The sequence below is a fragment of the Colossoma macropomum genome, unplaced genomic scaffold (genome assembly GCF_904425465.1).
Source record: "Colossoma macropomum unplaced genomic scaffold, Colossoma_macropomum, whole genome shotgun sequence".
Classification (NCBI taxonomy): domain Eukaryota; kingdom Metazoa; phylum Chordata; class Actinopteri; order Characiformes; family Serrasalmidae; genus Colossoma; species Colossoma macropomum.
In genome coordinates this window covers 21,410,381-21,432,907 of record NW_023494800.1, presented here as the reverse complement: position 1 = coordinate 21,432,907, position 22,527 = coordinate 21,410,381, and the positions used below count along the sequence as shown (strand labels likewise).

Sequence of the window (22,527 nt, the reverse complement as noted above, 5' to 3'; positions counted from 1 at the left end):
TGGATGCTCTCCACACCTCTATCCGCCTGAGCTGTGTCAACTCAGGCCCGCTCATGTTTCTCGAGATCAAGGCACGTCTTCATCCAGGACTCAGTAATCCTCTAGTAATGTAATTTATGGAACGCTGACAAAATCCACCCAAGCAGTAACATGAACCAAGCCTGGCATGACCCACGTACAGGCCAAAAAAGAATAGTCGGAGGTTTCACAGTTGTTCGCCTTTGACGTCACTAATTGGTTTTATGGTAGAAGCAATAAAACAGCGACATAATTTACAGCCACAAATCGCAAGTATATTAGATAATTAAAATATAATTGACTCATAATATTGATATGGAAAACACTCCAATTATTTCCACATGCTTGGTGTAGAATTGGATATTGCTGTAGCAGTAAGATGTGGTTTGAGGAAGACTTTGCTGTAATGTAGAAATAGACAAACCAACCCAAAAGAATTCAGTAACTGGCTATGCTTTTCCAGCCAGCACAGTAAAACATCAGTGCTATCCAATCAATCCCCATGAGACCTTAAACAGTTTGTTTTAACGTAGCATTCTTGCTCCAGGCCGACACTCAATCCCAATCATGGAGAAATATGGAAAAAACGTCCTCATCTGGAATCCAGAGATCCAGTGCAGTATGAAACTGGTCCTTAACGTGTTATTTTACCAGAGAGAATGCTTAGCTTAGCTGGATCACCTATGCTTCAGTATGGCTGAACTGGGTTTTAGACCTGCTGAAGCTATCAAGCGCAATGACCTTAACAGCATGAGACAAAAGCTGTAGTAAAGTTTTTAAATGGATCATAAAAATATCCTTGGAAAAACTGTTGTCCTAATAAAAGCAACAGGCTTGTTTCTGCTCCTAGTGAAGATGGACCAAAGAGAATCTAGCCAAAGTCAGCAGGATGTTTCATGCTTGAAGCAAATTGTTGCTATGTTGGTAGTTGCTAAGTCTCCTCATTGTTACTTAATGACAAGAGGGGTGTATTGTGATTCCACCTGTGCTTCATTTGACCAGTCACATTGATGGCCTGGACTGTCCTAGTCAAGACATTGTTGCCTGTAGACCAGGTGGAAAAACACCAACTAATGACATGTGAAGACATAATAACTTGTTGCTGTGGTTACAGTTCCAAATCATTAACACTAATGTCTGGTGTTCACCAGGTGAATAAATTGCAATTATGTTGTGAAAATATACTTGTGTGATTGAAAATGACTAAAACTGGCCATGTTCAAAACTTTTACTGGACACTACAGCATTAAGGATATGTTCACACTGCAAGCCTGGGTGCTCGATTGTGATTTACTGTTTGATTGTTAACATTATCTTTTGATGTGGCCTATATCCAGCATTAGTCTGAACAGATGACAATCCTAAACGAACAATACTCTGCCAGGTGATTCCCACTCCTGGCGACCATATGGGTTCTTCAGCAGTCTCCAATCATTCTGTTGTGACAAATCACAAATCATCATGAGGGTAAGGAGGTGACAGAGGGCCAAGATGTTAATAATGATTTTCTGTAAAATCATGGTGTATTGTGCCATTATTTAGCAACGCTTAATGTGGAAACTTTTTCCTTAGTTTTTTAACATTTGTTTATCTGCTACTCACCTCTACAGTAGTGCTAATGTCCACTAACAGCACCACTTCGGGGGTCATTATTATGTTAGCATCAAGCTAGTGATGGAATATACTCACGCTTTATCGTATCAGTACCTTAAACATGGACATTTAATTCATAAACATATTATTTATTCCCATTAATGTGGAATTGTGATAAATGAGTTGGACTGATGCCAAAAGTCTCATGAATTTTCTATGTCTGACTGTTCAGACAGAGGTTTCATTGCTACAAATCAGATACAAATTGGATTTTAGTACTACATATCAAAATGTCACAAATTGGGTAATCTTGCTGGTCTCAAAAACAAATGTGTTTCATATGAGAAGAAAAAGGTTGTTGCCTTTAAGCACAGTGTGAACGTTTTTCATTTTCTTTTTGCCTCAAATCAAATGAGGTATGACTGCAATTTAATTAAAGCTTGTTAAATGCATTTTAGTCTTAGGAAAAGAAAATAATAGGTGGACGTGCCAAAATCAGCACTGTTTTTTGTATACTACTGCCTGGCCACATTGTTTTATGACTGTTTTGAGCTAAAGGTTTGTTCTAAAATGATTATTTTTTAAATACAAGAAAAGCTTTTTTTCACGATTTACCAATATTTTAACATTGCCAGTATTACATATAAAAGCTGTGGTGTTTAGCCCTTTTCCTGAAGACCATAGCCCTATATCACCATACACAAGTGTAAAACTCCATTCTTCATCAGTACGTACCATGAGAGTGTATTCACTAGGGGTGTAGCAAAAATTGCCCACCTAGATTTATTATATATACATACATTATATGAACACCCGTTTTATCAATTGGAAATATCAGGTCAGCTTCATCCTTTAAACAGCTGACCTTAAAGAGCCTACTGTGTTAGGTAAGAGGACTCTTGTCAGGAAAGGACTCAGCACTTTCCTGAGATCTTCATTCTGTAATTCTCCTTCCACATCTCTCTCTCCTCCCCCACTCCACTCCACCTCTCACTCACAGCCCCTTCTCTCCTTCCGTCTGTCACTTACTCTCTGTTTCTCTCCTGTCTTCAGCTTTCTCAGTGTCCTCGACCTGTGAACTGAGCAAACCAGTCTATGCCACTTTTAGCGCTTGAATTCATTGAGGTCTTTGAGTTATATCACATAACTGTGCTACTAAAAAAGCAGATCCACTCTTAAAAATGAAGGTGATAGAATGGTTCTTTACCATAGTACAGACACAGAGACTGGATGGAGACACAGGCCTCGAACATACATTGTTCATTTGTTAGAACACTCATGATACTGTTGTGTCTAAAATGTGTTGTTGTTTCAAAAATGCGGTTTGTTGTTTAGTGGATTCATAATTACAGTCTTGTATAATGTTTTGGAAAGAAACAACTTCATTCATTAACTCTGCTTTCTCTTCATCACTGAACTTTTCTCCTTCAGCTTAATGACTGCCCACTAGTTCATGTTGTCTTTCAAACCCTGCGCCTCATGAGTACATGGTTAGTAGAAGTCCTGTGGACAGTTTTGTGGTCCTCTGTGCAGCCGTCATAAAATGTAAAATTTCAGACGTGTTGTGAGTGCCTATTGCAGTTGAAACAAAGGGACATTGTGTGCTGTGCCTGCGGTTGTGTGGGCATCAGCATGTCCAATTGTGTGTCTTTGGATTATCAGTTGAAATCATTGTACTTCTTTATCAGATCTTCACTGTAGGCCTATCAGAATAATTACTTTAAACTGACCACAGTTAGTTTCCACAGTTGCTAGCTTTCGCGGTCATACACTATATTGCCAAAAGTATTTGCTCACCCATTCAAATCGTTGAATTCAGGTGTTCCAATCACTTCCATGGCCACAGATGTATAAAACCAAGCACCTAGGCATGCAGACTGCTTCTACAAACATTAGTGAAAGAATGGGTCACTCTCAGGAGCTCAGTGAATTCCAGCGTGGTACCGTGAGAGGATGCCACCTGTGCAAGTCCAGTCATGAAATTTCCTCGCTACTAAATATTCCACAGTCAACTATCAGTGGAATTATAACAAAGTGGAATCGATTGGGAACAACAGCCACGAAGTGGTAGGCCACGTAAAATGACAGAGCGAGGTCAGCGGATGCTGAGGCGCATAGTGCGCAGAGGTCACCAACTTTCTGCAGAGTCAATCGCTACAGACCTCCAAACTTCATATGGCCTTCAGATTAGCTCAAGAGCAGTGTGTAGAGAGCTTCATGGAATAGGTTTCCATGGCCGAGCAGCTGCATCCAAGCCTTACATCACCAAGTGTAATGCAAAGCATCGAATGCAGTGGTGTAAAGCGCCGCCACTGGACTCTAGAGCAGTGGAGACGTGTTCTGTGGAGTAACGAATCACACTTCTCCGTCTGGACATCCGATGGATGAGTCTGAGTTTTGTCTGACTGACATTGTGCCGAGTGTAAAGTTTGGTGGAGGGGGGATTATGGTGTGGGGTTGTTTTTCAGGAGTTGGGCTTGGCCCCTTAGTTCCAATGAAAGGAACTCTTAATGCTTCAGCAGACCAAGAGATTTTGGACAATTTCACGCTCCCAACTTCGTGGGAACAGTTCCTGTTCCAACATGACTGCGCACCAGTGCACAATGCAAGGTCCATAAAGACATGGATGAGCGAAATTTGGTGTGGAAGAACTTGACTGGCCTGCACAGAGTCCTGACCTCAACCCGATAGAACACCTTTGGGATGAATTAGAGCGGAGACTGCGAGCCAGGCCTTCTCGTCCAACATCTGTGTCTGACCTCACCAATACGCTGGAAGAATGGTCAAAAATTCCCATAAACACACTCCTGAACCTTGTGGAAACCCTTCCCAGAAGAGTTGAAGCTGTTATAGCTTCAAAGGGTGGGCCGACATCATATTAAACCCTATGGATTAAGAATGGGATGTCAGTCAAGTTCATATGCATGTGAAGACAGACGAGCGAATACTTTTGGCAATATAGTGTATGTTTACATCGCAAGGAACAGAATGTGAACTGGGCATGTTTTCATCTCTTGGGTTAAGGCAAATGCAAATAAATTAGAGAAGGCAGCAACATGTTTACTGAGATACTTAAAGAGTCTTGTGCAAATAACAAAAGTTCCAACTTCTGACTGCTGTTATACCTTTACAGGACAACGGTGAGCAATGCTTGTTTATTTGTTAATAGCACCTCTAGAGGGCAGTGGTGAGTCATTTTTATTTAATTGATGTTTAACACCTTTAGTTTGTGTATTTGAGCTGTGTATGGTCTCAGTTGGGAGCTACTGTCAATTGACAGCTTGGAAGCAAAATAGCTAATTAGCCAATTTGCCACTTTAGAATTGTACTTTAATAGCACATCAATTAAAAGGCACAATGTAAGTTTTGGGGATTTGGAGCCCTCTCGTGAAAATGTGTAATTGCATGCAACATGTGTACGTTTTGTAATGCCAGTTGTGCTGTGATGATTGCGAGTGCTTTGAAATTAAATTCTAAGAGAACTCAATGAAAACTTGGTAGAGGATGCGTCTTCTGAGGATGTAAGCAAATAATCTACTGTTGTCCTCATATATTTGTCAGTGTAATGCTGATTTAGCATTTGACACCTACACATTGAGGCAGATCATTTTTTCGAGGCTGTGCGTGACATTAACATGTATAGACGTATGGCATAGTCCAAAGAACTCCTGCAAAATCCGACCCAACACCTCTAACTTTTAAATGAGTTTTTCAGGCTTTACAGTGTGACTCGCAGCAGTGCACACACACTATATTTTAGTTTCATTTATATGTTTTTTTCTCCTGCCTCAGCAATGCTGCTTCTTTCAATTTTAACAAAAAAATCGTACATAGTGCCATGATGCAATGGTAGTGTTTTGACTTGTTTATTATCCTGTCATAACCTAATGTTGCGGTGACCTGATCCCTAAGTTGAGCAGTTCTTTGAGAAGTGACTCACAGAAGCATTTTGAGCCTTCAGCTCAAATGAGACTTTTGGGTGAAACACCTTGCGGCAGCGTGGAAGGAGCTGCTGACATCACCATCAGAATCTTCAATACAAAGGAAGCTAGATGACACTTCACCAACACTACAGACTGAGAGACCAACACATGGATATATACACACACACTCACAGACTCACAGTAGCAGGGACAGTTGTTGTGGCTTCCTTGTTAGAGGCAGAGAAAGTGGCAGGTGTCCAGAAGGATAATGAGGGGGCAGTCTCTGTGTTGGCTCCATCCTCACCCAGAGCTGTTCTGTCCATCTTGTACACACACATACACGTACACACATACCCCCACACAAACAGAGTCAGAGATCCATCTGACTTCTCTCATGCTCTCTCCCCCACCTCAGTGTTGGCAGGAAGTGACTCTTTGACAGAGCGGAGCTTGCTAAATAGCAGTCTCTCTGATAAAGAGGATTTGGACCAAATTCCTGGTGTTTTGGACGGAGCAGCAGGCTCGACTTGTTCTGTTGGATAGCCTACATTGTGTTTCTTCATGCTGCTAATGTGCAACAAACAGAACTTTTTACTAATGATCCCATGCTTACGTGATCCTTTTTATAAGGACTCTGGAAGCCAACAGATAGGCACCAGCTGAATATTTTTCCATTAGTCTTTTTTTTAATAGTGATAGATTTCAGATGACAGAATTTGCTCCAAGCAGTCCAAATGGAAGAGATTAGCCATCTAAAGCGCTTGTTTTTACAATCATTGTGTAAAACCTACTAATGTTAGTTTATAAGTTTTTCAATCGGCTGCTTGAATGCGTGCTGAAAAAAATAGTTATGTGTCATTGCAATTTACTACTGAAATAACTGCTGTGTTAACATTTGAATGGGGTCATGGTTCAAGAAAAGGAGAAAAGGAGCCAGAACTGTTTTTTTTTTTCACAATTCACTAAAACATTTTTTGGTCATTCTAGATTAAGCTTGAATCCAAATTCTGTTATTTTGTTTGGATCTTATACCTGACATCAGTGGTGGACGAAGTACACAAATCATGTACTTGAGTTAAAGTAGAGATACCCAAGGTAAAATATTACTCCAGTGACCTCCACTTGAGTAAAAGTACAAAAGTATTTGCCTTCAAATATACTTAAGTATCGAAAGTAAAAGTACTAAAAGATTAATTATGGCTCTAATGTCCTATTATAATTTTGTAACAAGCCTCTTGCTTTATGAACTCATTTTAGGTGAAAATACTCCGCGTCACTCTTGTAACACCAATCTTTTAATAGAATGTCATTAATTAGTCTGACACTGATATCTATTAAAATCATCATAGGCACGAAACACTGAAGGCAAACAATTTCCATTAGGTAGAACCGAGTGGCCATGAAATAACGTTTTGCGAACAAACTACGTTTCGGTTTAAGATTTATTTGCAACTTAGTTAAAATAAAAATTAGTTTAGGGCTCCCGAGTGGCGCAACCGTCTAGGCATTGGCCCTATCTTCAGGAGATCACGAGTTCAATCCCTGGTGATGCTACAATTGGCCTCGCTCTCTGGGTGGGTAGGATGACCCCCCCTTCCTTCCCCATCACTCAACGTAATGCTAGTCAGTGCAGGCGTCTGTTAGCTGACATAACAGATCTGGCGGTTGGCGCTTTCCTCCGAGCGCGTTCAAATGTCCAATGACGTTGCGTGAGCGGCAGTTCGAAAAGATGCGGTGGCTGGCTTCACAGGTCTCGGAGGAAGCCTGTGTTAGCCTTCACCCTTCTAGCGCTGGTAATATTGTGTGATTGGGGGGGTCCTAACTAGCGGGTGGAATTGGCGACGACTAAATTGGGGAGAAAACTGGGTAAAAATCCCAAAGAAAATGATAAAAAAAAAGTTTAATAAAATAAATAATAAATAATAAAAAAAAAGTTTAATAAAAATCTTGCTTTAAACACAGGTTCACAAATGAGTTTTCCTTTACTATATTGCATCTGTAGGTCTCTGTTCATAAACATAAACTAGCAAAAACAAATTTACTATAAAATGAAAAAGTGTTTGTATAAATTCAGAAAACAGAAACATGCCAGTCACAACTGAATATGTGTACATATATCTATATTGTGGTCTATTTACAAAGCAGTTTCTTCCATCTTTTATGTAGGAATAGGCACCCCCAAACTAACGCTGTGACACTGATGTTAAAGCGTATGCTTGCACTGGGTAGGTATGTCCAACAGGTCAAAACAAGCTCAAAACAAAGTGCGTGCTGTACCTCGATTGATGTGCTGCTTCACTCTTTCGTTTTGACATGTTACATTTTTATGCACACATAAGCCAAAAGGAATGACAGATTTCTCATAATGTAGTGGAGTAAAAAGTAAGATATTTGACTTTAAAATGTAGTGGAGTGAAAGTAAAAAGTCACCAAATATGGAAATACACGAAAAAGTACAGATACACGAAAAAACTACTTAAGTACAGTAACAAATTATGTTTACTTCGTTACTGTCCACCACATGTACCTGACCTTGTATACGGATTATTCTGCTGAATTGGTTCAGTCACATTTCAGACTTTTAACTGACTTGGACTTCTAGACTACAAACATTTTGCTTTCAGTGGCCCTATACCTTAATTACACCCTTAAAAAAGATGGTTCTTTGAGGTTTTTTAGTAAAGAAAATGGTTCTAAATAGAATCTTGAAAACACAAAAGAACTCTTTGCATGATTAAAGGGTTCTTTGCATTGTAAAAGCATTCTTCAGATTGATGGAGAAAGTGCTCTAGATGGATCTATATAACACCAAAAAGGGTTCTTCTGTTATAACAAGCTTGTATTGTAATAATAGCATAACCCTTTTTGGTGCTACAGGATTTCCAGAAAGGCATAGAGTGACGCTTTTTTGGCTACTCTGGTTCCAGGTTTCTGATTCTGATTATGTCGGTAGTTAATCTAATGTGTAAGGCCTTCTGTCAACCTCCTGAAGATCTAACCATGTGACCAATGTCTGCGATAGCTTGGCTTTGTCTATCTAATTCCAAGGAGAATTATGTTTTTTTTTATAAAAATGAACTGAAAATTACAGACATGCATTTTTTATAATTCACAGAAATCATTAGGCCTTCTTTGAAGGCCTAGAAGGCAGTACATGTAAATTAATGCATTCTGTGGACCTTTTTACTGGCCATTCATCCTTAAATGCCAGCACAATATAAATGACAGCTGATGTTCTCAAATTGATGTACAATTTTTTTTTAATGGAATTACAACATTTTGATCTAACACTGATCTCCAAAAAAATTTTCCATTGATGACTAAAGTAGGCTATTTGATAAGGATGCTTCAACCCTTTACAAACATGCCACTGTAGAGAGGACTTGAGAGCTTTGAATTTGCGAGGTTTTCCACAGAATACAGAAGTGTGTGCCTGGCTTTTCTGTCAGCACTTTCTAGGAAGCTGTGACTGAGTGGGATGGCTACCCCTGGGTATGGCGGTGTCGATTTCTTCTGTAATGAACCCCCCGGGGACGTGGGAGAGAGGGAGGAGGTAGGGACAGCTTTCTGTGTAATTTGTCCTGGGAGGCCAAGCTAAACATCTAGCTCAGCGGCCTTTGCCGAGGCTCTCAACTGAGGGGTGGAGCTTTAATCATCACGATTCAAGTGAATTTAACCTGTCACAAGCTGGAATAGACACAAGAAGACGCAAGTGGGGCTATGTTGTGGGTGGAGCTAATTGTTGAGCCCTACCCATTACCTTTTTAGGTGGAATGTGGGGTGGGGCCACAGCCACTTCTTCCTAAGTGCAAGCTGGAAATCAGGGCATAGCTACTTGTTACTTTTTAGGACTCTATTACTCATGTCTGGAATTCCAGAGAGGTTTCGAGGGCACTACAATTTGCACCATTGCACTTGTTTCTAGTGATGCGCTTGTTTTTAGTAATTTCTAATGAACACTTTAGATCACTACATCAGCCCCAAAAATGCTCTGTTAGTAAGAAACAGAGGAATGTTAGCTAAAATTAACAGCAAACAGTAAATGAAACTTTCTGACTCTGTGGCAAAACACGGCTGTAAAGAAATGGCAGCACTTTACAGTTAAAAACAAAGACCCTAACACGTTTACTATCTATTGCTCATTGTATAGAAAATGCTTAGGGTTAACTGTTGTCTGTTACTGCAGTAACGGACCAAGAATTACATGTGTAGTTGGGTTTTTTGCATTTTTCTGGTTTCCGTCCCCCATATTTTCGAAAGGTTGCATCAACATCTGCAGTAATAAACAAGAAGAATGAAAACGTCCGCCTCACTTAAGCTCATGATTTGTTTATGTCACTGGTGAATGCTAACACATTTTGATGAGAAAGTGTATTAATTAATTTAGTAAACTAAATAGTTCCCCAATATTATAGCACAATATAGCACAATACTAATGAGGCCATCGATTAGTCGGCTATGGCTTATTTGCAACGTAAGCATTGGGAAAAGACCCTGATTTTTTGGTTCCTGCCAGGGAAAAAGTTGTAGGTACCGTGATGGGTCCAGTCTCTGGCCTTCGATCGATCACTCCCACAGCCCCTCCCACCCCCACTTTCTCTCTCTCTTTCTGCTTATTATGCACACGGCGCCTCAGGCACTGGAGCGCACCCTGTCATTCAAACAGACAACCTTAACCAGACGCAGTGAGAACTGAACAGGAAACTGTCAAGCATATCAGCCTGCCAGTGGAGTTTGCAGTCAGAAGACATTTTTCGCATTGATCTCGTTTCACGCTTTGAATTTCCCATTTCTCTATTTTGCCTTCGATCTCTTTTGACCACTCGTTCTGTTTAATTGTGTAAACACAGGGAGGTTACCTTTGGCTCTGGGTACAAAATGGCAGGTTCTTGGGGAATATGAGCGTGCTTCTGTTTTTGGCCACGGCCGGCAGGGTCACTGGGTATTTTTTAATGAGGGCTGCTGCCTCTGCACATGATTTAGGTGGAGACGGAGGATGGATCGATCGAGAGATCAGGTTGCCCGAGGGTTTCTTCTAAAGCCGCTGAAAATATGATATAGTGAGAATACAGAAATAGCTCCTGGAGCCGCTTTGCTTAATGGACTTGACGCGCAAGCTTTTGTACCTGTCTGTGAATGAAATGTTCATTCTTCTTTTTTTACCCTTCTGTTCTCTGTTTGTCTGTCTTGCTTTCTTTCTCTTCCTCTGTCTCTGCATATGTCTGGTCATGCTCTCTCTCTCTCTCTCTCTCCATCTCTGTTCTTCTCTCGCTCACTCTCTCACTCCCTTACTCTCGCTCTGTCAGGCGGGGATGATCCGTGCAGGTCAGGAGGAGTTCTTTATCGAGCCGCTGGAGAGAGGAGGAGGCGACATGACAGGAGAGGAGGAGGGAGGAGCCGGACGACATCACATCCTCTACCGCTCTTCTGCCATAAAGAAACCGGCCGTCGGTCACGTGGATGATTTCCCCCCCAGAGGTCAGCACTGCTTCTCCTGCACTTGTCCACACAGCAGCCTTCCACTTGCATCCTGATGCCTAGTGCTACAGTGACCGAGGGAAATCATGTTGTTGGTGGTTATTCCTCCTTAGCATGGCTAATAGCTCGATGTAGGCCACTTGTATGGAGCTTCTTCCAAGCATTTCCCATGTTGGCTAAACGGCAATGAAATGAAAAATGCGACATAGGAGACCAGCTGAAATCCTATATCAACCAAGAACAAGAAAACATTTCACTTTCAAAACAGCAGCAATTGGTCTCCTCAGTTCCCAAACACATACAGCGTGTTGTTAAAAGAAGAGGTGATGCAACACTTTTTTGGAACGTGTTGCTGGCATCAAATTCAAAATGGGGACAATGCAAAGGTCTCAATTATAATATACATAATTATGTGTAAATGATTTGCATTCTGTTTTTATGTATGTTTTGCACAGCATCCCAACTCTTCTGGAAACGAGGTTGAATTTGTACATGGGGAGATGGGGAGATGGGGTAATGTAATTCTACCACACTAACGTCTGTAATGTTTATGATCGATTCGCACAAGATAAGAAATCTCAGTGCGAATGACAGAGATGGGGATGGCTACTCAATTTATGCATTGCAAAAAAGGTTCCATATGAAATCATTTGGATGCTTACAAATAGAAAACACTTGCAAAAATGTAATTCAGTTGTAACTTCGTTTATCCTAACCTACCTGTCTTAAGTCAATGCAAGAAGTCAATAGCATTGTGATCAACTCAAGAATTTACAGCCAACAGTCAGCATTGCCATATAAACTTTTTATAGAATTTTATGTTTTAATGCTGGAGTCAAACACTTCACTAGGACAATACATATTGGCATGATCTGAGCCACAGAGAATACAAGCAAATGCTTTACAAGGATGCTTTACAGCAGAAACAACAGACACAAGTAACAATAAACAATAAACTGCAGTTATGAGGCTTCTTGGGTCAGCTGTCTGTGTGGTCTGTGAAGTTTTTCTCCCTACCAGATGGCTGGCCTGAGAAGCCTCATAACTACAATGGAGCATCCCTCAGACAGCCAGCCCAAGAAGCCTCATAACTCCAGTGTAGCATCGCTCAGGTGGCCGGCCCAAGAAGCCTGATAACTGCAGTGTAACATCGCTCAGGTGGCCGGCCTGAAAAGCCATGTTGCTTTGGTGTAGCATCACTCAAATGGCCAGCTTGTTAAGCCTCATAACTGCAGTGTGTTGCTTAAGTGGCCAGCCCGCGAAGCCTCAAAGTTGCGGTGTAGCATCGCTGAGGCCGCTGGCCCAAGAAGCCTCCTAACTGCAGTGTAATATTGATTAGATGACTGGCCCAAGATGCCACCTAGCTGCGATGTAGCGTTGCTTAGATGGCTGGTGCTGGGAAGCCACAAAGTACATTAGAAGGAAAACATGTGTTTGGCAAGGCTTTTACAGTCATAGATGCAGAGTTTTATATTAAAAACCATGTGAAAAGTTCTCATACACCAAAATCTCCTGGAATTTCAATCTGTACAAATGTAATCTGTACAAAAATTATTATCTAAGGAATTCTTCTAGAAAATAATGCAATGTGTTAAAAAGCCGTTTAATTTACAGAAGTCTGCTTTGGAAATTCATTTTTGTACTTTGGAGACCTTACCCTTGAAGCACCTTTGTTAGTGACTGGATACCCTCTTTGGCTGCACACTGTTTTTTTGTTTTTTTTTTTCATTTTTGCATCTCTGTCAAATCTGTTTTACTAGTTTAGTTGCTCACATCTGTTAATAATCAGACAAGTTCTTAGTTATATCAGCAACAATTGAGTTTCCTATATAAGCTTAGCAGCTAATCTTGACCTTCATGATTTTCTGAGAATGGATCAGGACCTTGAAACTTGGTCCAGTTTAGCACAGGTCTCTGGTCTCTGGGGCTGTCGCACTTAGCTTCTGAGCTTTTCTATGTGTGCACTCCCTGATCCCACCCTGCTCTCTTTCACTCTCTCTCTTTCTCTCTCTTTCTCTCTCTTTCTCTCCCTTTTCTTTCTCCCACTCCCTGGTGCACTGTGTGGGAGAGGTGTGAGCGGAGGGCAGGCTGGATGAAGTCATAAACTTCTCTAAGAGGGATTCACATGTCACTCAGCCTCTGGCCTGCCGGGTTCAGCCAGGGGGACACGAGTAGACTCCGTCTGCATTGAAGTCACTTCACGTTTGGCTCCAGTCCTTCTGGGTCGTTGGACTTGAAAGGGGCATGAAATAATGAAAGAAGGGCTATTGAAGTGTGTGTCACCGGCTGGGTTATTCCACATCAAAAACACACAGACACATGATATACACTCACCCATTTAATAAGGTACACCCACAGGATTATTGTTACAAGAACCTGAACATACTTGTTTTATTGTGAATGATCTTCACTGTGGTTGAGCAGTTCTGTACATTTACAGAAGATATATTCCACAAAAATGGTTTATTGATTATACACTGTTGTCAGTTTATTAGAAACACATGGGGTGGAAATGGCCAGGTTTTAGTGGGGGAGCCCAGGCTGTTTGTTGTTGTTTTGTTTTTTGTTTTTTGTTGTTGCCACAAAAACATGTCTTAAAATGCATGTTTCTTTTATAGTCAACCAATAAATGCTTTAAACTAATGCATTTCTTGAGAAATACTAAGGCTTTTTTAAGAGCTGAAGGTTTAAATGATTTTTACCACCTTACATCAGGGATCACTGACCTTTTTTGTGGAAGCTGAAAGAACAAACACCTTTTCTGCATGTTGCCAGTAACAGTGTTTTAACTGATTGTTCCATATAAACCAGCTTTGGCATTTTCATTATCATTATCATAATCATTAATGCTTTGATTGAACACCAGGGACGTATTTTACAAAGCAGGATTTCTCAATTTAGCCAGATAACTTTAGCTCAAAATCAAGCCTGTCCATTAGGAAAAGAGCTAAAGGCTGTCAATATTGGACAGTCCACTTCTTTGGCTTTAACGTAGGTGAGAAAGCTTGCATTGTGAGATGACCTGAGCCGGAATGCCGTTCTGTGGTGGCCCATTTCCACCCCAAATGCACCTATTTTGTACCTACACCTAATGGCCATTTTATGAGGTACGCTGATCATAGAGGTTTATTTCATCTAAATTCCAATTTACTATTATAGCACTTTTCACAACCCAATTTCCAAAAAAGTTAGGATGCTGTGAAAAAGGTACATAAAAACAGAAACAATAATGTGCAAATCATTTCAACCCTATATTTAATCGAAAATAGTACAACGACAACATATCAAATGTTGAAACTGAGTAATTGTATTGTTTTTTGAAAAATATATGCCCATTTTGAATTTGATGTCAGCAGCACCTTTCAAAAAGTTGGGACGGGGACATGTTTACCACTGCGCTTCATCACCTCTTCTTTTAACAAAACTCTGTAGGCGTTTGGGAACTGAGGAGATCAACTGCTGTAGTTTTGAAAGTGAAATGTTTTCCCATTTTTGCTTAACATAGGATTTCAGCTGCTCAGCAGTTCAGGGTCTCCTTTGTCATATTTTCCATTTCATTATGCACCAAATGTTTTCAATAAATAAAAAAGAAACAAAGTGAGCCTAATCAGTTGGCAGAAGTATTCAGATTACCCTATGAAATCAGTGAGTAATATTGGAAGCCTATCAGAGATGATCTTAAAAAGACTGAGAATGAGAATTAAATTCTTTGCTCTGAGGATGTTAGTATGGTGCACTTTATAGGCAGATAATTAGTGACTGTAGCTGTCTACCCTGTCTATTAATAGAATGCCCACCCTAAGACCACTGCTGATCAAATGTTATTTGGGTGGTGTGACATTCTTAGCAATTCTCAGCACAGCGAAGATACCAGTATGGTTTTGGCATAGCCATAAATATAAATGTTGCTGGAGTTACAAGTTAGGTAACTATTAAACTGGAAACATTGTGTATAATACAATGACATTAACCTGTTAGGAAGGCTTTATTTTGAGTTTATCTCAAACTGTGTGGAATATTTGTGCTAAAGGTTGATGGAGTGTTGCTTTTGGGATCTGGATGTTTTGACTTTAGAGGTATAGCTGTTTAATTAGAGCCATATCTTTGCTCCCAGAGGCCACATTTAGAGTAATTGTTCACACCTGCTCTTTGAAGTGGGACACAGTGGCATCTCAGATTTACTTTGGATCATCATATGTTGTTTTAGAGGCTAATGTAAAAGGAATGATTCAGTTGAATAGATTTTGGGTGCAGTTATCATAGACCCAGACCCTGTAGTGTTCCTGAATGTACAGCAGTGCATGCGTGGTGTTATAGTTGTTTTGTGTACTGCAACATCTGTAACCTAGCAGAGCAGACATAACATTACCCAAGACTAACAATAACAAAACAACTGGCTGTGTGTAGTAAAGAGACATGTGTAGAAACGTTGACTGGCGTGTGTGTGTGCGTGCAGGCATATGTGTCTGTTTTGGTATATACTATGCAAAGACCATGTTTCATTTATTTAATAAACAGCCATTAACTACACGTTATATTTTCAGAAGATATTTCAAGATAAATTAATATAAATCTCTTACATAAGAAAGGGGAAACTCAAAGTAAAAGAAGTTGTTTAGCAAGACCTGGTAGACCACCAGAATGATCACCATTAGATAGACCTCTTACTACAGATCTGAAAAAACGCTCTGGTCCTGAAAGGATGTGCAGCTGTAAAGAGAAAAGAAAAAAAAATCACGTCAAAAAAAAAAAAGGACTGTCCATCCTAGAGCCCAGACCTCAACATCACTGAATTTGTTTGGGACTGCTCGGATTGTAAGAAGCAGAAAAATATCCCTGCAGATTTTCTTGAAAAACTTCTGAAGAGTATAGACCAGCTCGGTATAGGTCGGCAGCTCGGTTGTTAAGAAGAGCCATTTTGTCCTTTCAATAAAAATCAAACCATCTTGGGAGCCACAACATTTTACAATCTTGGCTGCAAATATGTCTCAGTACGTGAGAATGTTCTAGTGTAGGCTAAAAATATAATATAAATGAAAATGCAGACTTCCTTTGTTCTACTTTAAGCTTTAGCTCTAGCTCAGCTTTAGCCTCTTTTCTCACATCTCTGACAGGATACATTTCCTTAAAAGTGGAATAGTTTCTTGTAAAATGTCTTTCAACATTTGTTTTTTACAAGGCTGAAGTCAGCTTCGCATTTGCCTGCTGACTTCAGGATTATTTTAGGATTATTTTATTTTTTACCTAGAAATCTAATTCTGCTGTGGAGTCACAACAGGGCAGTAAAAGAGCTGAACCCTGGTATAGCCGCTGTAATAAAGGCAAAAGGTGGATACAATAAATACTGAAACAATGCTAGTCTATTTAGTTGCTGTGGCTTCTGTGTAATCTTGTGTAGAAAAGGTATGTTTTCTACTTTTTTCCTGATAATAATCACAATCATAATAATCAGCATAGCTGGCTGTGTCTTGTTCAAAGGGAGTTATAATGACAGCAATGATCATGACTTTTAATGATAAATGACTTTTAAATGATGGCTGTTTCTTTGTTAATAAATAACTGAGAGGTCTGCTGGGTTTTTCTTTGTACAGTTGCTATAGATATGTGTGGAGTTTAGAGAGTAACCTAGAAATAAAGTAATGAGTAGTAGGTAAAGTAATCCCGTTACAGTTTGAGAGAAGTAATCAGTAATTTGTAATGGATGACTATCCCAACACTGTATGTTATTCAGAAGAGTGATTCCAAACTTTTGAATGCCGATTGTGTAGGTATGTACTTGCATGAAGGCAGATCTGGCTGTGTGTGTGTGGTGTGTGTATAAAGGCTGAAGCTCATATTGAAATCCAGCAGAGACATGTTGCAGCCAAGCCTGGACTCAGGCAGCCTGTGTCTACGTGGCAGACTTGATGGGATTTTAAGCTCCACTTGGCAGACACGAAAAGGGCAAAACTCAGAGTTACTGTAAAACTTGTGCAGAGGAAGAATGAAGCAGAGAGAACAGTGACAAGTCAGGCTTTAAGAATGCCTTTTGTGTTCTGCCTACACATGGCCATTATAAGCTAAACTAAAGGCAAACCAGAGAGATTGGCTTTGTCTCTGTTTAGGTTTCTCTGTCTGAGCTGTTTGTTAGTATTTATCTTCCAGTGCGCTGTTTACAGCCATGACCTTGAGTCACTCTTTGACACTTGGAAGCACTTGCAGCCATAACTCAATTATATTTAATTATTTGAGGGGGGAAAAAAAGACTGAATGCAGAAACAGATTGTATGATTATGTATAATTTTGTAAAATTTATTGCCTTCTTGGAACCCTTCTTAAATCATGATTAAGCATTCTGTGCGCTGTGGACTTATCTCAATAAAGGATAGGTTTTTTGATGACTTGCAAAATCACACACAACAAAATCCTTTTTTCCACCAAGCCTGAAACCTGAGACAGAGGGTCCAGCCTCTGCGGCACTGAATCATCAGTACTTCTGCTTCAGTTTTTCTCTACTAGCGTCCCTTTTTTAGCATTTTATTGAGCATTCAATTCAATAGGGAATCCAGCCTTTTGTATCTGTTGAACTTTCACATCTGGTATCCCATATTAGGTATTTGGGTCTTATATCTATAGTGTAGATTAAAAAAAAACTGAGGAGAAATATGTTTAAATATGAAGTTGGTGACCGTGCACAGCTGGGCTGGTGCTTAAAATATTAGTCTAATTTTTGCCTGCCTCGTCACCAGTTTGAGCAGAGTGGCTCTTCTGCATCTGTGTTTGTCTCTCCACACCTCAGTCACCCTGACATCTCAGCCTTAACCCTCCCACACACACATACACACGCCTCAGAATATCTAATGCAGCAGAACGCTCGGCGCTAGATCATATCTGTCGTTTGTGCAGAAATCTACTTTGGATTTTGGGACATCAAAAGTACCAGCAGAGCCTTGCTAATAATTATTAAAAGAAAACCTGCCTTATAAATAAAGCATGGGACGTTTTAGTAATTTTATGACTTGGAAAGCTAAATACAGTCATAAAATCATGTCATTAGAGAGCAATTAGGGTGCGCATTTTGACTAATTCGTTTCACTGATAACCAACTGTTATTAGTGATTTATCACTAATCAACAAACCTAAAATCACAGCCCATTAAAAACAAACGCAGCACTGTGTCACATGTGCACTGCTTCAGGCTTTATTGAATAAAATATTTAACAGATATAATAAGTAATGTAATGTAGTCTGCTTGCTTACATTTACCACATATCATTAGCCCAGGTTAACGAACATATCATCACTGTCTAAAAAAGGATCTACTTTTTTTTCTGCATCGTTTGACCACAGCACAGAATGGACCAATAGAAATACTAAAAAAACTCATTACACTGACATTAAAAGTAAAGAATGTTTTTGCCTTCTTCTATAAAGTTACCACTTTGGAGATACTTAGTTTTTTTGGCAATGGTGATATATGGCCTGACTGGGGCTAGCTTGAAGTCCATATCCATAGTTTAAACAACAGAAAAAGTTGGTAGCTGCCATTTGGCTGAGTGTGTCACAAGGAAATATCATCTAATAATGAGATGATACAAACACAAATGGTACATTATAGAAAAATAACATAGGCACTGAAAAAGTGCAGATTTGGAGCCCAAAGCTAGACCTATCACAGTCATGACAGTTTAGCTTACGATTAATTATTATATAAATAACTGTAATTAAGAATTTATTTGTTTGTTTGTTTTTTTTTTGTTGACTGTATGCAAGTATTACAGGTACAAGCCTGAATAGATATTTTGCTTCCAAGCAATTGATACCTAATAGTGCCTGACTGACAACAAACACAGCATGAGCTCAAATAAGTTTAGAGGACAACAGTGAGTTCTCACTGCTGCCCTCTAAAGGTGTTATAGCACTAGTCAGAAGTTAGAACATTTTGTTTTTCAGAAGACAGAAGATGACATGTCCCAGTAACTGTGTTCCACTTTCTTTTATTTACTTGCAGTTGCCTCAACTCAACTGATAAATACACAGCCAATTCACATTCTGCTTGTTGCAACATGATCATATGATTGTGACAGCCAACAACTTGGGAAAAAAATCATGGTCAGCTTAGATGCTTACTATGAGACAGTGTAATAATTGTGACGGGCCTATGGTAAGCAAAATAATCAAACTAGTTGATTAGCAGATTAGCTAGAGGTTTCAAAACATCATATTATTTTGCCATATACACTATATTGCCAAAAGTATTCGCTCGTCTGTCTTCACATGCATATGAACTTGACTGACATCCCATTCCTAATCCATAGGGTTTAATATGATGTTGGCCCACCCTTTGCAGCTATAACAGCTTCAACTCTTCTGGGAAGGCTTTCCACAAGGTTCAGGAGTGTGTTTGTGGGAATTTTTGACCATTCTTCCAGAAGCGCATTTGTGAGGTCAGACACTGATGTTGGACGAGAAGGCCTGGCTCACAGTCTCCACTCTAATTCATCCCAAAGGTGTTCTATCGGGTTGAGGTCAGGACTCTGTGCAGGCCAGTCAAGTTCTTCCACACCAAACTCTCTCATCCATGTCTTTATGGACCTTGCTTTGTGCACTGGTGCGCAGTCATGTTGGAACAGGTAGGGGCCGTCCCCAAACTGTTCCCACGAAGTTGGGAGCATGAAATTGTCCAGAATCTCTTGGCATGCTGAAGCATTAAGAGTTCCTTTCATGGGAACTAAGGGGCCGAGCCCAACTCCTGAAAAACAACCCCACACCATAATTCCCCCTCCACCAAACTTTAAACCTGACACAATGAAGTCAGACAAGTACCGTTCTCCATCAAACCCAGACTCGTCCATCGGATGTCCAGACGGAGAAGCGTGATTCATCACTCCAGAGATCGTCTCCACTGCTCTAGAGTCCAGTGGCGGCGCTTTACACCACTGCATTTGATGCTTTGCATTGCGCTTGGTGATGTAAGGCTTGGATGCAGCTGCTCGGCCATGGAAACCCATTCCATGAAGCTCTCTACGCTGTTCCTGAGCTAATCTGAAGGCCACATTAAGTTTGGAGGTCTGTAGCGATTTACTCTGCAGAAAGTTGGCGATCTCTGCGCACTATGCGCCTCAGCATCCGCTGACCTCGCTCTGTCATTTTACGTGGCCTACCACTTCGTGACTGAGTTGTTGTCGTTCTCAATCGCTTCCACTTTGTTATAATTCCACTGACAGTTGACTGTGGAATATTTAGTAGCGAGGAAATTTCATAACTGGACACAGGTGGCATCCTCTCACGGTACCACGCTGGAATTCACTGAGCTCCTGAGAGCGACACATTCTTTCACAAATGTTTGTAGAAGCAGTCTGCATGCCTAGGTGCTTGGTTTTATACACCTGTGGCCATGGAAGTGATTGGAACACCTGAATTCAATGATTTGGATGGGTGAGTGAATACTTTTGGCAATATAGTGTATGTTTATCAGACATATCACACATTATGATACATAGACAAATAGGTTATAACAATAAGTACTGAAAAAGCATATACTTGAAATGATGGCGACTCCTGTGTTAATGTGGGTGTGGGTGACACATATGTTTTTCATTCAAATATCTCTCTGCCCTGAAATAACAACATTCCAGTTGTTCCACTGACTAATAGCCTTTGGCCTGGCCCAGTGTTTTGGATGAGAGTTCACTTCCTCCAGTGCTGCCTTTCTGCTCCGTATCCACCTTCCCTTCAGCCCTCGCTGTAACACACTCCTATACAGAATGGCTTATGCAGATGGCAGCCTGCCGTTTGCTCCTGCAGTGATCAGCGCTGTTGTTTCCACTGCTGTTGGTCTAACTGTTTAGGGTTAGCACAGCCTCAGCTATGCTGCAGTTCTGTACTGTGATTACTGTGTTGTGTGGAAAAGACAGTGATTAAGCTCATTTTTTTTGGCCGTGTGTTTTGACTGAGAGCGATGGGGGGATGTCTGTTTGAGGTGTGGTTCTGGTGGTAGGACAGTGCTCATGGAGTATGTTATGAGACAGCTATGAAAATGAGGTCAGAAAGTTTATTTGCTGATGGAGAGGCACAATGTACATCATTTTGAAACTTGCACTTATGCATGTTCACGTTGATGCTTTCATAACAAAACTTTGTATCTTTTGGCACAGTAACTTAATAGAAAAGGAAGAAATATTCATAATATCTGCTAATTTAAAAGGACTCATGAAACGCACCACCAGATTTACAGAGATGTTAGGAGCAAATAGAGTCATGGGAACATATTTGCTCATTTTAAAAACAATTACTGGTATGTTTTACAGTGTGCATGCTGTGAAGTACTGCCACTCTTTTCTCTTATTTACATGTGCCATTACAGTGTTGGACATAATGCAGCACACAGTAATGTATTAGAGTAATGTGATCACTTGTTCCTGTAGCAAAGTAATTAATGTGATGAAATTCTTGTAATTACAGCTACTGACATAATGAGAATTGCATCATTTGCACAAAAAATACATGTAGTGCATTTAAATTATAAATTATCTCTATATATTATCCCTGCTGGTTCATGTATGTAATTTGTGTGCATGCTACCTGTGTCAGCTGACTACTCGACTTTAATTGTGAATATAAGTAGTACAGTGCAAGTGCTGAAAACTCAGCAAGCGATCTGTCGAAGCATATAATCACGACACTTTGAAACTGATGGATAAAAAATTTTTATCCATGAAGATTTTATTTCGAGGCAGCAGTCTAGAACGTTTCTACTGGGTAGTTTGTCGGTTTTCAGCCGTTCATCGTTTTTATCATCAGGCCTTTTAAATGATGTTTAATGTGACTGGTTAAATATCATAATTATGACATAATATTTCATAATTATGACTTGATATCTTATGATAATGAGATTTCATCATATAGAGATGGTTTCCCATAATGTTGACTTAGTATCTCATGATTATGAATTACCTTATCATAATTTTACTTGCTATCTTATAATTTGACCATTCTACTGAATTAGTCCAAACTGCAGTCCAACAGTAAAAAAATGAATAAATAAATAAATACAAATAAAAATCTAAAAATACATTTAAATATTCAGACTTTTTCAGATTGTGAGGTTGTAAATGAGAAATGTTCTCATTGTTATGATAAAATATTTTTATTTTAAGTGGTTGAAACAGACTTTCTCATTTTCTGTTGTGCAGTTGGTACATATGTGTGTAGGGTTTAGAGAGTAATGTAGAAGTGAAGTAATGAGTAGTGTGATCACTTTGTCTAGAAAGTAATGAGTAAAGTAATCCCAGTACAGTTTGAGAGAAGTAATTGTAGCTTGTAATACATTACTTATTGTAGTAAATACCTCAACACTGGCCATTAGTGATTTGAAACAGGACTCCTGAACTAGTTTGCTGGTAAATTTCTTCAATAAAAAGCTGAATTGTCTTTTCATGTTTTCGAACGTGTTTATTCACGCACCCAAATCATTAGCAATTTATGCACATGCTGCCTTTCTGTTGAGTAACCAGTATATATAATATGCACATTT

The 22,527-nt window shown here is 39.8% G+C and overlaps 1 protein-coding gene across 1 annotated transcript in view; it reads left to right on the top strand.

The window, feature by feature from the left end:
- adamts2 (ADAM metallopeptidase with thrombospondin type 1 motif, 2) overlaps positions 1 to 22,527 on the top strand; it is an 84,271-nt gene that overhangs the window by 18,749 nt on the left and 42,995 nt on the right. The window contains exon 3 of the mRNA XM_036588047.1: positions 10,841 to 11,012. Within this exon, the coding sequence (XP_036443940.1) occupies positions 10,841 to 11,012 (172 nt within the window). The remainder of the gene's footprint in view (positions 1 to 10,840; positions 11,013 to 22,527) is intronic.